The sequence below is a fragment of the Pavona decussata genome, unplaced genomic scaffold, assembly GCF_977016875.1.
Source record: "Pavona decussata unplaced genomic scaffold, jaPavDecu1.1 SCAFFOLD_9, whole genome shotgun sequence".
Taxonomy (NCBI): domain Eukaryota; kingdom Metazoa; phylum Cnidaria; class Anthozoa; order Scleractinia; family Agariciidae; genus Pavona; species Pavona decussata.
In genome coordinates, this window is record NW_028145432.1 from 3,900,593 (window position 1) to 3,917,825 (window position 17,233).

Sequence of the window (17,233 nt, forward strand, 5' to 3'; positions counted from 1 at the left end):
GAAATATCGCTGTGTGACCAACGTGACATTTTAGTACCTTCACATATTTAGGCGATTTTGGACTAAAACTGGTATTCTTTCGTCTTTGACAACCTGAGAACCACGAGCTGTGTGAATGTTCCAATCCATAATCATGAATACTTGGCCGTCACGTTGGTCACACAAGCGCAATTTGTCGTCCCACCACATCAGCCGTCCTGTTGCGTAAACTCGCCATTGTTTATTAGATATGGCTGTTTACAAAATCGAAAATGGCTTAGAACGTGGTTTTTTTAAACACCGTCTAAACTGTCTTTTAATAACTGACCCTTAGAGTTTATATCATCTTAGTCTTACTGCCTTGGTTTAAATTACACCTTGATCAAATTTGGTCGTTGATCTGCGGAGGTTTTATAAAAAATTATAACAACGACCAGTATCTGATTTCTCTCTTTACTATCACAGAAGTGAAGAATACTCGCATTGAAACCGGGAATTGATAATCTCTTAACACAACTACATCCCAATGAATCACTTTAAAAGCAATCAAAGAAACTACAAATCGCCATCTCAGAGGGAATAGTACAAGGGATTTGATTTTTTGCCAGGCAACCAACCTTTTTAACATTGCCTGTTTTTCCCATTACGGTTATTAATAATGTAAAATGTCTTGTCGTTGAATAAATTATAAATTATACTATTTTAGGACGAAGGATAGGAGGAGAAAGAGAAGAAATAACTTTTGGCTGAGAAGAAGCTCAATAACTGCGTAACAAATTTTCCAGTACCTGTCACTGTTGGAACATTTTGCAAAACCACGCCAGAGGTTGCTCTTTATTACAAGATTAACTAGTCCTTTCTCTTGTAAGCTAAACACCTACCTACTGCCGACTGCCGGCAGCTTTTAACAATACGTTAATTACTCACTGAAACATGTACAGCAACAACCAGAATGTAGACTCGCGCCATTTTAATTAACAATAGATTTAATTTACATCTGAGAAAGAGTAAACATAAAGTTATGTAATTTTTATCGCAAACTTGAGAACTAGTAAATTGTTTTTTTCGCTTTTTTTTCCTTGAACAAAAAACCTGTTACATAGTATTGACGGTGGCATATAATTTGATTTAGGAGTTTCACAAACAAGTTTGCATGGAAGGAAATTTCCTGTCACCTTTTAATTGGTATGAAACAAAAGATGTTGTTCACATGGCTGGGTGATATTGGAAAAACAAAGTTCCCGTTGTTGCTTTTGAAACCGAACTAAAACAGAGGCTGAAAGAATGAGATCATCTCCTCAGTCTAAAAATATTACGGGCAAAACTATTTCAGTAATATTAGCTCTTTCATAGTATTACTGGTATAGCACTGCATGCAGAGAAAGAAAAAAGAGAGGACGGAAGGAAGAAGACCGATTTTCTTCGTTTAGGACCGAAACACCTGGATAGGATGTTTTTTTAGTTTTAGATTATTCACTACCACACACAAATGACCTATATCACTAGAAAATCTATTGAATACAAATGCATCTAGAACATGTTTGGATGGTTTTATATTGTGTTCAAATGTGTGACATTCTATAAAAAGTTATCTATATTTCAAACATTGACATCTTTTCAAGTCCTGATTTCGACGTTCTATTTAATGGCTTCATGAAAACAACTTCAAAGAGTTGATGCGTATGGCTAAGATAGCCAATCAGAATTATCCAAACGTTATTACTGGCATCACCAATAATAAATAACAATTTCATGGTTATAGAGGAAGTCTTACGAGCATTATAAATGTTTTATACCGACAATATAAAATCACATAAAAAAGTCCACTTAGCCTACATCTCGAAAGAGTGCACCAGAAAGTGGAAGAGGCAATGAAATTTCTAGCAGCGTTCCCTCTGTTTATTTACCTTGTAAAAGCACTGAGGCTCTCCAATCAATTCGTTCAAGTTCGAGTCCAGTCTGACGACTCTCTTTATCTGAACGTTACACGGCTGAAAACGACTTTTGTCGATGACATCTTGGACTGCAGCTTCACATGCCTTCAACAAACTCTTTGTGTTTCGTTCAACTTGGCGGTCGTTGCGAACAGTGAAGGGAAATTCTGGTGTGAACTTCTTGCATCAACCAGATACAGCAACCCTCAGAGACTTACTTCAAACAGCCAATCTCGCCATTTCTACATTCAGGTTTGTAATTCGAATTTCTGGTGATGACAATCTTCATTGTTGCCACTCATTTGCTAGTTTTAATTTCTGCCCTCTTACAAAATGAATATTTTTTAAGTAAGTAAAATTGATAAATATTTCCAATCTTTGGGATGCTCGACAGGAAGTTCAAGGATACATGATTGTGAACATTTTGTTTTCTTTCACGCAGAATCCATGTTTCAGCGAGCCTTGTCTGAACAATGGAACATGTTCAGCGATCTCGTTCCGAGATGGAACATACAAGTGCAACTGCCATCCGGGATATCTCGGGAATTGCTGTGGAATAGGTAATTACGAAACCTTAACATTGTCGCCACAGATAGTACGTTCGACCAGTACCAAGGCAGCCACTCAGAATTTTACCCTATCTAGACCCTAGTGGGGAGAAAGTGAAAGGGTAGGGTTAAACAGACGTCGCTGAAACTTTGCACCTTTTTCAGAAATTTATCTGAGATCAATTTGGTGTGGTCGGTCAACCAACGTGCAGGTTTTCGGAAAATTGAATAAAGGCACACACGTTCCACTCGACGAACGTCGAAAGCTTCGAAAGAATAAGGACGTCCGACAGTCAAGAAGTTAATTTTGAAACGCGGAGGAGTTGTGAGGTTCTGTTAACTGCTAATGGTTAATAGAGGAGAATGAATTTGAACACGGGAACCTCCTTTTACAAAACTAAACGTACGGGGAGGATCTCCCCGAGAAGTCTACTTTTTTCAGGCTTGCGGCCGAGCATATAAAAGGGTAGGCATTCCGAAAGCTGGAGTTAAAAGAGGTGTGAGAAACCGTCCCTTAGGTATTTAAAAGAGTCCTCAAAAAATATATTCAACGGTATACTGACTGCAGAGGGATCCATTGTTTCTACATAATTGAAAAGATGTGAAAGTGGTTATATACCTTTTCTGTTAAAAACTGTACGTAAACGTCCCGTGTAAGGGCTTGTATCTCAGGGAGGAGCCGCCTAGTCTGTGAGAACTTTTTAAAGAACCCTTCCCCCTCCCCCCCGGGGGGGGGGGCTAGTGCCTTAAACCCGAAGCCACTCTTCTGTCTTCAGCTTCTACGTTCAGCCAGTCCACAAAAAAATGAATATGGTTTAACTAAAAAACAGTTAATAACTTTCTCTAATCTTGGTTTTCAAGGAGAATTTCATGCTGCGAAAACGTATTTTTAGTTTCTGTTCAGAGTTTCGCCGGAAAAACGAAACTAACTGTTAAGTAGACTCTTTAAAGGACTGACGGAGATCTTTTTAATTTCACTGTTTTTCACGCGATTATTTTACAGTCTTCCCATATTTCCCTACAGCTTCAGTACATTTTGTTCCTTTGTTTCATTTTAGAACCACCAGAGTGTAGAAACTTCAGCGTGCTGAGCGATCCTGATCGGCACTACTCCTATGGGGAAGGCAGGAAAACGGACAACTCCCTCAAGAAGGGCTGGTACCGATTCCAGTCCAGCTTATACACGAGAATGATTGACAGTTGCATACCGCGTCGCAGATGTTTGACTTTCAGACCGGGCTGGCTTAATGGCGCACTTCCGTCACTAAAAAAAGGCATCGTTTCAAGAGAAGTGTGCTTTCATGGATTCGATCAGTGCTGTTACAATAGAGTTCAGATTCGTGTGAGAAAATGTGTGGACGGGTTTTATGTGTATGAGTTACCACCCACGCCAAAAGTTGGAACGCTTCGCTACCGTGCAAAAGAATGAACGAAGGAACAGTGTTGCACCTTTTTCCTATAGCTTCAGTTATTTTATGCCTTTGTTTCATTTTTACACCCACCAGAGCGTAGAAATCACAGCGTGATGAGCAATCACGAAGTGACTGTAGTCCAGCGAAGTAACTGCAGTCCAGTGTAGTCCGACTACACTGGACTGAAGTCACTTCGCACCATGAACGACGGTGTCATTCATATGGCAAAATGTTTATACTAATACCGGTTTGGAGGAAGGCGAAATGACTATATTACAGTATCAACATGAATGTGAGTAAGAGTGAGAGAAACACGCTGAGAAAGTTGATATTTGCCATAAGGGGTTTGGTTTCTGTAAAGTAAATGCATGGCTGCGTCGGTGGGATTAGAATATTAATATTGGTAATATTGGGAATATTGGGAATATTAATGTTGGTTTTATCAATAGTGTTGATATATAAAGATAATGTTTGGCCACCGTAAAGAGCTTGGAGTGCTGATGCTTCGAGTATTGGTCCTTTCAGTGTCAGAGCGATTCCCTCTGATCGAAAAGCTACCGATCATCAGTACTCGAATCGCTAGCCTTTAGTCATTAACTCTGTTGATAAAACCAAACATTCGTTGATATTTGTCAATAAATGTCAGAAATGAATATAACTAGTAGATGATCTTTTAGGGCCCCTCCACACTGTTCCCTACCCCAAAGAAAATCGCATTTCAATAAATCTTAATTCGGAGATATCCGCCGGGATTCAGTTATCAACCAAATCCTTTCCAGTGACGGATTTCTTGGATTTGGAATCCGTTTTCGAGTTCCCTAAGAAAAAACAACGAAATAGATGAAAATTTGGCATAATTTCTCGCCTTATCGACTTGATGCATATTTCTCTACGGCACACCGATTAGAAGATTTCTTCTGCTTTGCACCGGTTTTACCAGCTTCTTGTGCGCGACACCCGTTGCGTGATTTCTCATGCGTAATACCTTAGTGTCACATTTTCCTGCGCTTTTCAATGGTTCCCTTCTTTTCCCTTCGCGCTCGCTACCCATAGACATGATTTCCCGCGCTTTGATTTACTTGAATGACTATCCCTTGCCTAGTAACGGATACCTGTCTCCCGCGCTTTGTTCGGATTGTACGTTTTCCCTCGCTTTGAAAAGGTACGGTTACTTGTTCCCTCTCCCCTTCTTGGCACATGTTGCTTGTTGTTATACTTTCACATAGCGTTCACTCACTTCCCGTTGCTTAGCAACAACCCTACAATAAACGTGGTCTCGGTTAATTCTCCAAGAACACTTTTTAAAAGCTGAAATATCTATCTTGGCCCTCGCTTATTGGATTAAGAATGAAGAATGAACGTCTCTGTACGAAGTTTAGTAAAATCTTCGGAAAACCAAGGAATACAGGTAAAAGAAAATTGGTTTTCACTTTAGTTTCCTCTTTTAAGTTTCTTAAGCTTCACTTAAGTTTTTGTCTTTCTTCTCTTCAATTCTCTAAAGTGTATGTACACTCGTTTTCGTTTTCCGATTTTTACTTTCCATCGCCCGATTGATTGGGGAGTAAGGAATCATCGAGTTTGGATCCGAGTTCGAGTTCGAGTTAGACCTCGAGTTGGACTTCGAGTTGGACTTCATGAAAAATCAATAATATCGATTTGACACACGAAATCAATTTATCGATTTTTACCGATTTCCGTTATCAATCGGAAAAAATCATTCGTAAAATCGCTTACGTCTCTTTCTTCCCTTCGTGCGACGATCGTTTTCTCACAGGGGACCACCAGCGCTTGTTTTATTTCAACAGACGCGTAATAATCAGACGCTTTGTTCAATCACGTTCTTAGTTGTATCAACAAACTCAATTCGACTGGCGAGCCGCTGAGCCGCCTAAATAAAACTTGTCAGTCTATTTGACTGGCGAACTGTCGAGTTTCTCTATGTATAGCCCCCGCAAAATGAATGTTTCACTCGCACGTGTTAAGTTTTGAACTGGTGGGAGCTATTGAAAGTGTATGGATGAGAGCCACGCAGAAAATTCAAAATTATAAATGCACGGAAAAGACAACTAACCGCCAGGCTATATCTTTCGGGTAACTAAAAATCTGACCTACTGTAGTTTAATACTAAGCCACTCGACCGTCTAAGCATATAAAGATACGGACAGATAAATCCAACGACAAAACGTTATTTGTTTATTCAGTATTTCCCAAAAGACTGTTTAGATCGATGATGAAATGAAGACAACACTTAAATTTTATCGCCATACAAGAGAGAAAATCAATGGAACCAAAACTCACTGAAATCGCGCTCAATTGCTCCACAAACCACATATGAGAAAGGACAACAGACAAGGGAGGTCAGGTAGGGATATTTTTTATTGAAAATTCGTTAATATTTTTAAATTGAACAGATCGAAACTGTTTTCTTTTGTTGTACACCATTTTCGGTTTCGTATAGACCATGCTTAGAATCTACATTTTGCGAAAAACAAAATCGTATACATGCCATCCTTAGCTTGGGAAAGAAGGGGGAAAGGTGGGGGGGGGGGGGGTCCGATTTCATTTGGGAGCCCTTCGAGAGCGCGAAAATAACGAAGTATTTTCCTTTTGCATTTTTATAGTAGTAAAAGAATAACGAAATTTGTTTTGCTTTTTGTAATTTTATAGTAGTAAAAAACTAACGAAATATTTTGCTTTTTGTATTTTTATAGTAGTACAACTCCGATTCTAACTCGAAGTCTAACTCGAAGTCCAACTCGATGATTCGGGATTCCCACCTTTGAGGTGGCCCCATTCGTTTTCGATTTTCTACGTCACGGCGAAAGAAAAGAGGTTGTGTCCGTTTGCTTGGTTCCGGTTAAACGGACATCAACATCAAGAGGCGATCGATCGGTATTTTGTGGCTTATACTGACCGAGTTATATGCTGCAATTTTTAATGAGTGTCTTGATAATAACGAGATTAGCCTCAACCTTGTTCGGTATATAGCAAGCATTTTTCAGCCGTTAACTTGTTCGGTTGTTATATACTGATACGGATTCGGCCGTTATCCCAAACGAGTTAACGGCCGAATTTCGTTCGGTATATAATAGGAAACCCATTAGAGCCGATACATTTTATGTTGTTTTCCAGGTTTTTCCGTCAAGACAGCACCCTGCATGTCATGCTGTGTAGTGCTTTCCTTTCATTTTAAAATTTATTATTGCAGTAGCAGCGCTAGCAGTAGCCGGTATTATTATTATTATTACTCGCACATTCGAAGTAAAGCATTTTAAAAATCTTCGCGAAGCGAATCGACATAATTTCTGCAGTCATCAAAATGTACACAAAATCTTCGCATGAACAGTGTGTAGTACGATACAGTTGTTTCGCGGGGCTGATAAAGAAAATGACTTGTCCTTTCACTGTTCAAATCCTGAAATGCGTTGTCAACGTTTGAAAATGTTTTGCAAATGCGTTGGCCCAATTTTTATATGATTTTCAACGTATTTCGGTTTCGTTCGGAAACATTCCCAACGTTTTGAAACGCATTGAGAAAGTTTTCTAATGCAATTGTCGGCGTTTCCAAAGATGCGTTGAAATGACTGAAATGACAAGAATGCATTGAGTTGACAGTTTGACAACTTCGCACCCTGAAAAGTTCGCGCCAAAATGACATCACTTGATTCGATTTCCAGCAAGAGAAACAAGTCGAGCTCTCGCTCGCTCGCGCTCCGCGCTCGCTCGCTCGAGCTCTGACGATCGCACTTCGCGCTCTCTAAGCTCGACTTGTAAGCAAGTCTAGGGAGCTAAGGAATTGGTGATTGTCTCAAATCGTGAATTTAAGATGTAGAACTTGTAACACCCACAATTCCACTAAACACATTTGCATTTAATTTCGTGCAAACAGGCAAACAAACAGGTCCATTTATAGCACAAAGCTCTCTCCACCTTTGGAAGAAGTAATCGAGTTCATGGCAAATTCGAGACATCCGTGGATATTTGACCCAAACCGCGTGAAGACAATCCATAGTCAGTAACAAATAACAAAGAGTTTTATTTTCATGCCTCAACATCTATGAGTATGACCACAATGATAGCTTCCAATTATATACGAAAGCATAACTTACTGAACTATACACCACTGGATTCTTCTTAGGTGAACTTATCTTAGGATTTCATAAAGTGTGAAAACCCTTGACACCCGTTTAAAAGCTTTTCCTGACCGCTTAATTCGCCCTGTAACAAAGCTGATCATAGAACTAGAAGACTGTCAATTTGTATTGAATACACGAATAGATATATGCAGGTGTGAAACATTTTTCTAATATAATCCTCAGTATAATAAAGATTTGCACGTAAGAGAAACAAATATCAAAGACCGACCTTTGCCGTCCGCATGAACAATAATCAATTTGACAGGAACATTGCACTAACTCTCGTCTGTTGAGAAAGAGTTCCCTTTAAGTTGCGATCAATGCATTGAGTTTATAGTAGAAAAAGTATTTTGAAAGATAAATAAACTGGCGTTTTGTTTAAAACATACATTGCAAGATATTCGGTGAGGAATTGGACATAACACACGCTGGGAGCAATCGGTTGAATTTGTGAATTTGAGTCATTATTGTACAACCCTCAGCGATAAGTATGAAGTAAGAGAACAGATAATAGTGCACAAAATCAGAAAGAAGCTATAGTCTATACTCTTATGCCTATTGTGTAGCTGGGGAGTCAAAATTTCCCTGATCAACCACTCTGGGAACGTAGACGAACTTCTGACACAAGCGATGGGCAATAAATTGCACCGACCTTAGTGATAAATATGAATTAATAGCAGAACAGATTATAATGTACATAATCAGAACTGAAACAATCAACAAATTCTACTCTTTTAGGTTAAGTGTGGATAGGATATAAAAAAATCTTCCACTAATAGAAATGTAGAAGAACTAATAACTCAATCTGAACTTGGCAGTATATGCATATATGTATCCGTAAAAATACAGCATACGACAGTCGTCTTAAACTAAGGCCTAGGGCAAACGTCGAATCTAAGTCGCGTCGAATTTATTAAAAATAGGTTCGACAAAGAGTCGACTTAATTCCAGTGTGGTAGCAAACGTCGAACCTGCGTAAACCCTAAAGGCTGGTTTCCATATGATCGCGGATCGCAGATCGCAATAAGTTCTGCGATCGTCTGCGATCATATGGAAACCAGCCTATAGATAGAACATGGTTCTATCTTCTGCGATCGTCTGCGATCGTGATCGCAGGATCGCAGACGATCGCAGAAGTAGTTTCCATATGATCGCAGACGATCGCAGACCTTATTGCGATCTGCGATCTGCGATCCGCGATCATATGGAAACCAGCCTTTAAGGCTGGTTTCCATATGATCGCGGATCGCAGATCGCAATAAAGGCTGGTTTCCATATGATCGCAGATCGCAATAAGGTCTGCGATCGTCTGCGATCCTGCGATCGTGATCGCAGACGATCGCAGAAGATAGAACCATGTTCTATCTAAAGGCTGGTTTCCATATGATCGCGGATCGCAGATCGCAGATCGCAATAAGGTCTGCGATCGTCTGCGATCATATGGAAACTACTTCTGCGATCGTCTGCGATCCTGCGATTGTGGTCGCAGACGATCGCAGAAGATAGAACCATGTTCTATCTCCTGCGATCGTCTGCGATCAATTGCGATTGTTTGCGATCTGCGATTTGCGATCTGCGATCCGCGATCATATGGAAACCAGCCTTAATTCACAAGTTGCACTTCGTGAAACACGGGAATAAGCACGTGTCCCCGTGCTATTAGGGACCTTACGAAAACACCTCGGCGACGGCGACGGCGACGACAAAGCCACAACACAAAAGGCTTAATGAGCAAAAACAATCGCTCTGCACGTGCGTTTTAAATTTTGGTACATTTCTTTGTCGTCCTCTGCAAAACAACAACGTGAAATGACCAAATTCAAGGTTTTGCGGAGAATGTGAACCCACGGGAATGAATTTTTCATTCTCTTCCTTAACTTGAACGGTGCTCCTACCAATTTGGTTGCTGGGTAGTTTGTGGTTTGTGTGCAAGTTGAATGAGCTAAAATAATCGCGAAGTAGCACAAATGAAATAAAGTTATACTTTCAAATGAAGTTTGCGTTAGCGTTACCGTCTTGCATTCGTTAGGTCCCTATTCACTCGATGCGCGGCTAGTTACTGCTAGGACTTGCTAGCAAAATGCCGAAATACAGTGCTCGTCGGGCTTTTCTTTGGAAATTAATTGCGAAAAATAGAAAAAGAAGACTCAAACACTGAGCATTTATTGCAAATAGGCAATTCGCATTTCAATCATTTATATTTAGCGTTCATGAAACACGAAAAACACATCTCCATCACGCTGTGCGATGTCAGCAATGACTTTCGAAAGCTCGCCATTTCTGGTCGCGGAATTGTCTTCGCGCAGTTCCATCACATTTGAATCAATTATTTTTTAATTTGCATGATTTATGAATTGAGTTCAGCGCGTGTTTAGAACGGCGTTTGCTGTAACGCCGAACCACTGTCGCATTATCCGACTTGGCAAGTCGAACTTATGCTGGTGTCGAACCAATTAATTTGTGTCGAACTTAACTGCGGCAAACGTCGCACCATTCATTCGCCTATTTCAAAATTAATAGGTTCGACGAATTAAGTTCGACTAAGATTCGACGTTTGCCCCAGGCCTAAGCCAATCTATAAAGCGAAAGCATCTTTAAATTTGGTGGTCGAAAACACCGGCACAGCACAATGTTGTGGCAAAACCCTGAACGGATTAACAAGCGACTCAACACAAATGTTCTGGCAAAAAGGGTTCGTGCTGTGCATTGCGAATAAGACATGTTCCATTTCTTCATGGGAGCGGCTTGAGGATGCGCTCGCTTCATATTTTGTTTCCTTTTTCCACTTTGTTCGCCGACTTTCTGCAAGGCTTACCTCTAACTGAGCAAAATCAGCTCTCTTGTCCTCCGTCACGTACCGCTGTTTGGCGAATTCGTTCTCCAAGATTTGAATTTGATGCGGTGAAAACAGTGGACGTAGCTTCTTCTTTCGCATAGGACTCCTTTTCTTCTTTGGAAAGATTCCTAAGAAAGAAAACAATAAACTTATGAGATGAATCGAATAATTTTATCAAAACTGTCGGATTGATGGAGAGTTCTGATACGTTTTTTAACAAGTTGAAGGGGCAAAACCAATTGGCGTCGCCTTTTCTATGCTAGTCTGTTGATAACACATGGAAAGTTGACATTTAAATAAATGCCTTTCAGGTTGTTAACAGAATGAGCAAGATGTGAAGTACAACAACTCCACGTGAAAATGACACTACTGCTTCAACTGCTTTCGTGTTTCTTCTCGGTAGAAAGATATCACCGACAGAGTTTCGTAAGTTGAATTGTAATCTTTCGAAGAAGATCAAAGTTAAGTCTAAAGTTCGGTTCATTTCATGGCCGGTCTACAATTCCTTTGAGATAAGACCACTCCATATTTAACTCTCATCTCAAACTAACCCTTATTTCTTTCACTTTGAATTACTAGCTTCTAAGATAAACTTAGCGACTGGTTGAAATACATTGTATTTGGAGCGTAAGAGGTCGTAAACAATATGTAAAATGGAAAAGTGAGGTATTATGGATCAATATCAGTCAACGAGACACAGTGTGATCAGCTCTTAACTTCTAAGACTTAGTCAACTAAAACAGTGTCTTTAAAAATCTCAGTCTTTGGTATAAGAGAATAAAGTTTAACCATTACAAATAACGGCTGTCTTCTAGCAAGTGGAAGACAAAAATCGCATCCCTACTTTGTTTTCAACCAATCGAAGTTCACTCAAGCAATTTTATTCCCTATTTTGTAAAATTAATTTGTCGCAGGGAAGGATCCCAGAACCATTGCTGAAAATAATGTTTCTTTCGCAACTGAATTTTAATCTCTTGCAGCTTTTGAAGCTCGGTGTAGTTTCCAATCTCTTTCTCGAGAAAACAACTGAATCATTGTTTGTTAGTCAGGAATGTGTTGAAATGTTATTAGTTTCGTTTGAAGAACTACTACATTCAAACGTCGTTAAAGAGACGGATATATCTTTGGTATCTGTCTGAATTTGAGCTTTAACTGCTATTTTTCCTTCTTAACAGTTCAAAATCAATCCGAACACCAAACTAATAGTAGTCAGTTTATTCTTGCCGCAAGCGCACAAAGCAAAAAAGGAAAAGTAGATAGCCACTTAGTTCTCGTTGCTGTGTGTTGCCGAAGGCATGAAATGGACATCAAAGAACAACAACCTTGTAAGATACGTGAAACTAATTAATTTTAAATTCACGTACCTAAATGAAATCTCTGGTTCCTAACAGGAAATTTTCCATAGCCCCAATGATGAGCATATGACATCAAACCGAAATCGTGGCGATTCATAAGTCCAGTGCATGCCACATTATCTCCAGGATTATGTACAATGGGACGAGCTACACGGGGAACAAGCGGGTGAGCGCTAGCGCAACTCTCAGCTGATGAACTGCTACTTGAAGATGGTGCACATTTTCTAATATTCGCTTGATTGAGAACGAGCTGCTTGTTCGAAAAATTGGAACATGATGTAAAGACGAAAAAGTGCCACCTCTCGACGCCATCTTTTTAGCATAATGTGGTTACCTTAGGCGTGTGAAACAGGGTCTCTTCTTTTGAAAAACAGCTCTTTTAGAGCACAATGGCCGCCGATTCTTTGTGTGGTTGTGCCTGTCAACAACTTTACAACCTACCAATCACCGTGTATGTAAGTAGACGGTGATTGGTAGGTGTACTCTTATCATTGAAGAATATCACAACTGGCCTCTTCATTCAGATAATCTTTTCCGGAGAGAAAATCTCTTTAAGATCATGAGTCAATGGAAAGTGGCGGTGAAGTGTTTGACGATTTTGGGCTTTATTGAGTTTAATTATTAATATGTCAATCAAGATCTTTCAGCCGCGGTTTGGCTTTGGTTGTCATTTATTTAGATGATGTTTTAAGAGATGTTTTAAGAGATGACTCTGGGTAGACTTAGTCTATTCATTTGAACCTCCGATTATTAAGAAGTTCATTTTTATACAACATACTATTAAAAGAAATGGTTACGATCATGCATGCACGTTCTAATTAGTGAAGTCTTGGACAATTGTCTACAATGGGGAGAAGTGATATAAGTAAAAGACAACATAATGACACCTTTCTGACATTATTGTCGTTCCAGAAGGTCTTCAAACCGTCATGTTCATATTTATCAAAACATGTTTAAACTATTACAGGAATAGCTTTAAGGAGCGGTCGAATTCACTGACCAGTTTTTTACGCATTTCTCAGTTTAGGACTTCAATATGTATTGCGACAAAAGCAGTTCTTGTGTGATCTCAGGTCAACTCTGTTTGTATAAGTGCCTCAGCAGGTTCACACTGAAATATACTTAAGGAATTGTTGATTGAATATCACCTTGATATACTGTTGTTATTACTATTAACCTAACAATAGAGAATGGTTGTAATTTGGACAAAGTTCGTAGAGTATTTAAGGTAATCTACTCCCTCGGAGAAATGATCACTAAAGGTTGAGAGTTAGTTGAGCATGTTGTTGTGTAGGTCGGTTAAGTAATGTTGTCAAAAATTATATATGGCTTTGTGTTGTAACAAAAGACAATTGTTGGTGGTTTTTAGAATTGGTTTTTAGAATCGATTTCCGAGGAACAGATGGTCGTTATTTTCTACACACAATGTGCACAGTGTTATATGTGAATTGTGGAGACCTATCTCATGGAGAATGAGGGAATTTGGTATTCTCGTCGAAGTCTTGATTCACTCAAACACAAAAATTTAGATGGCCATCAGAGCTTTTGAAGAGGATCTCATTTCTACATCATCTACTGGCTGGTTAAAGCTTCGCTCGAAGGTACTGTAGCTCAGTGTTCTTTTGTTGCAACTGTAAAACATTAAAGAGGTTAGACTTAACAATCACAAGTTTTTATTTTGACTTTCGGCTTCTTCATCAAGAATCTGGGTGTTCTTTCGAGTATTTTCTCCAGGCAAAAGGAAGAAACATTGTTTTGACATCAGAAAAAGCGGCCAGCGATCTCTTTGAGAAAAATATTTCTGAGATGTCTGTGCATGTATCTCCTTCGTTTTTGTAGAAAGAAATCGATGCTGATTGAGCCCAGGAAATCATTGTTAACTGGCAGTGTACTCTTTCCTTCATTGTGAGATCAAGATAGTTCAATTACGAATTTCAAGACAGAATTGGGGATGTAATGCTGTATGATCACCGAAAATAATGTCTTTGTCTCATCATACACGGTTTTTTTTCTTCCGAACGTCAATACATTGTCGTAAATCAAAACATGCAACTTAGAAAGGTCAAGAAATTCAAACCTATAGTTTTCTCTTTTTTTTTTTTTTTTTTTTGCTACAATCCTGTGGTTAATTCTACTCAATCAATTCAACTACGGAAAAGAAAAAAACACCACGAACCATACGAATAACCATGAACCACAGTTAAATAGACGTTACAACATCATTATAGACCATAAGGCGTATGTAGAGATGAGGATAGACGATCCTGAATTACGTGGGTTGCCTGTAGCGATTCAGATACTTTTCAATCCATCGAAAGGCTCCACTGTGGAGCAGCAAAAATCATCTACAATCTTCACAAACATACATCCTCAGATGAAGCTCTTGGACTTGCTAAATGGTTTATCCTACTCTGCTTTTATGAGTTAGATTTGATTAAAAATTTCATAAAGCATTTCATAACAAGTAACCCATATCTTTAGGTGAGGATATTCCAATCAGAAGGGACGGTAGACCTTCTATCCGAGCATCGGACTGGTTGATACCACGACTCAACACTCGACCTCCTATAGGGGTTCGGTTTTATGGAACGACATGACCACTTAACCGGATCAATAGAATCCTGTTTTACTATTGGTCAATAACGGGAGCAATATTGGTGATTAGTGCGTTTTAACTGGCAGGCATAACGCCGCGAGAAATGTGTGGCCACCGTCTTCAATACGAGCTGCCAACCTATTTTATACACCCAAGGTGGCCACATTGCACTATAAAGATGACGTTCAGAGGTTTGCACGTTTGCTGCTTTTGATCCTGTTACTGTTCAAGGTTGTGGACTAAATAGTTAAGAAAAATTTAAATCTCACTGAAGAGAGTGCTGAAGAATGTGCTCCATCTTCACAATTCGAGAAAGTTCCTCCAGTTCTTCCACTTGTTCATCGTGTCCTTCGTCCCCCTGTACATAATCCTGGAGGTAATGTGCCATGCACAGGTCTCATGAGTTGACAAGATTTCGGTATGCCTTATACTTATCTTTGGGGTTATAGAACAAATCCTTTTAGGAACCAGAGATTTCAATCAGGTAAGTAAATTAAAAGTCTGTTCTCGGTGTCGCACAAATTGGCTGTTGTTGAATGTCCATGCTAAGCTTTCGACAAGAGATAGCAATGAGACCTACATGACTATTAAGTTTTCCCTCCTTGCTCTGTGTACTTGGGGTTGGAATAAACTTCCTTTTTTAGGAAAAACATCTCTTTAACATTGTGTGTCAGCGAATAGTATGAAATTTTGTACCATTTTGTGTTTCAAAATTGATTTATTGATATCTCAATCGAGCTGTCGGTTTCTGTTGTTTGGCTTTGGTTGTGTTTTACTTGGATTATGATATCAGAGAGCATCAACAAAATAAACAAATAAACCAGCGGCTGTGTTTGATGCATTTTCCTGTGACCGTGGCAAAACGATTTACTTTGACTTTTTCCTACCATAGGTGTTACTCTGGGTGAAAAGTCTATCTCCCGTATTAGTAACTAAAATTGGGAGGATGTTCAATTCATTTCCAAGCATATTACATGTAACCACTTTCCTCACGGAAATAATTCCGTGGCGACTAAAGGTGGAATATTTACACACTGATTTCCAAGGAATGACAGCAGTGGGTCGCTAGTTCTACAACCAATGTAAACAGTGTGATTTGACTAATGCAACAACAACAACAACAATTTATTATGCAGAGATCCATCTCTTAAGTGTGGAAAAGGGAATTTTCTATTGACATTGGAGATTTTATTTCACTCTCGAAAATGTAGAAGGACATGCCGTGGGAGCAACGGCAATTGCGTTGCCGCATTATCTGCTTACGCCCAAATTGCCTTACAGAATGTTGTACGTAATATTTTGTGGCACCTATAAGAAGTTCAAACAAGGTCGGACTTAACGAATGTCATGTTGTTTCATTAAAGGGCAAGTATCTCAATTCTTTCTTTTGGTAGCCTGATATGTTACTCGCACCGCTAGCCATGACTTGCGTGTTACTGGTCTGCAGCATTTCTAGCAGAATGAGTCAGTAATCTCTCTTGTACGTTAATTCAGGCACATCTATAGGCTCTAGTTAAATTCTATTTAAATGGCAGTAGAGTCCTGGTAAATAAGCTTGTCTGATTACCAAAAAAAAATTCAGTGATTGTGTCATCATAAAATATATGCTACTTGGATTTGGATATATGCTACTTGGATGTCTTATCCAAACCGTTTGTTGACTCTGTCCGCCAGAGGCGTTAGACTGGCTAAGCTTTGAATAGTACCAAACAATAAAGCATTAGGAGCGCCTACAATGGAAATCAATGGAGCACGTGGGATGGATATTTTGCCGGTATTACAGGATGTTTTTTTGTGGTATACAATCAAAGAATAAACCGTTAAGATCCTTGCTGTAAATAATTTCACCAATAGCTGACTCCTGAATTAAAGTAACAACATGACCATCAGCAACGGCCGACCTTGGTGAACCTCTCTCGCCACCCAAAACCTGAACTACTATTTCAATTTAACGCTATACAAACAGATAGTTGGAGTAGCGATGACAAATAGCGAATTCACTCTTCATAAACTGTCTACGATTTGAAAAATAAAACATGTGTCGGTTATCCCCCTTCTGTGAAAAGCTGGCATCTGTTCCGTTCCTTAAAACTTACCCATTACTTGTCTTCCCTCACTCAAAGACTCGTTGACATATATTACTACTTACCTGTGTTAAGACCATTCTCATTAGTGTCGACCATTTCATGGTAATGTTACATCGAGGAATGTCACCATCTCACGGCACCGTTATGTCGTCATACCGTACAGACTATACTAAATTTACCATCATCCAGTTCCTTGTTTCGAATAAAGCAGCTACTCCAAGTGACACCCAATTGTAACAAATAACCAAACAGACTCCTTTTGTCAGTTTTGAGACCAAAGTGCACCGGAGTTGGTTCTTAAGAAACTAAAACCGAGACATTATTTGGCAAAGACACTGGACCACTCTGTA

At 39.3% G+C, this 17,233-nt stretch overlaps 2 protein-coding genes and 1 long non-coding RNA gene across 3 annotated transcripts in view; 1 reads left to right on the top strand and 2 right to left on the bottom strand.

Moving 5' to 3' along the window:
* Positions 1-17,233, bottom strand: part of LOC146488633 (T-cell leukemia homeobox protein 1-like) — a 120,690-nt gene extending 103,457 nt beyond the window's left edge. Inside the window, exon 1 of the mRNA XM_085119071.1 lies at positions 16,946-17,233. Coding sequence (XP_084975197.1) covers positions 16,946-16,979 — 34 coding nt within the window. The 5' untranslated portion in view covers positions 16,980-17,233. The remainder of the gene's footprint in view (positions 1-16,945) is intronic.
* Positions 1,612-3,890, top strand: LOC146488637 (uncharacterized). Its single transcript, XM_085115592.1, has 3 exons — positions 1,612-2,165; positions 2,356-2,473; positions 3,520-3,890. The coding sequence occupies exons 1-3, from the start codon at positions 1,851-1,853 to the stop codon at positions 3,888-3,890; spliced, it is 804 nt and encodes a 267-aa protein (XP_084971718.1). The 5' UTR covers positions 1,612-1,850.
* On the bottom strand, positions 7,890-12,608 carry LOC146488638 (uncharacterized). Its single transcript, XR_014866503.1, has 3 exons — positions 12,210-12,608; positions 10,575-10,973; positions 7,890-8,878 (listed from the first exon to the last, which is right to left on the bottom strand). It is a non-coding gene; the product is annotated as an uncharacterized LOC146488638 (long non-coding RNA).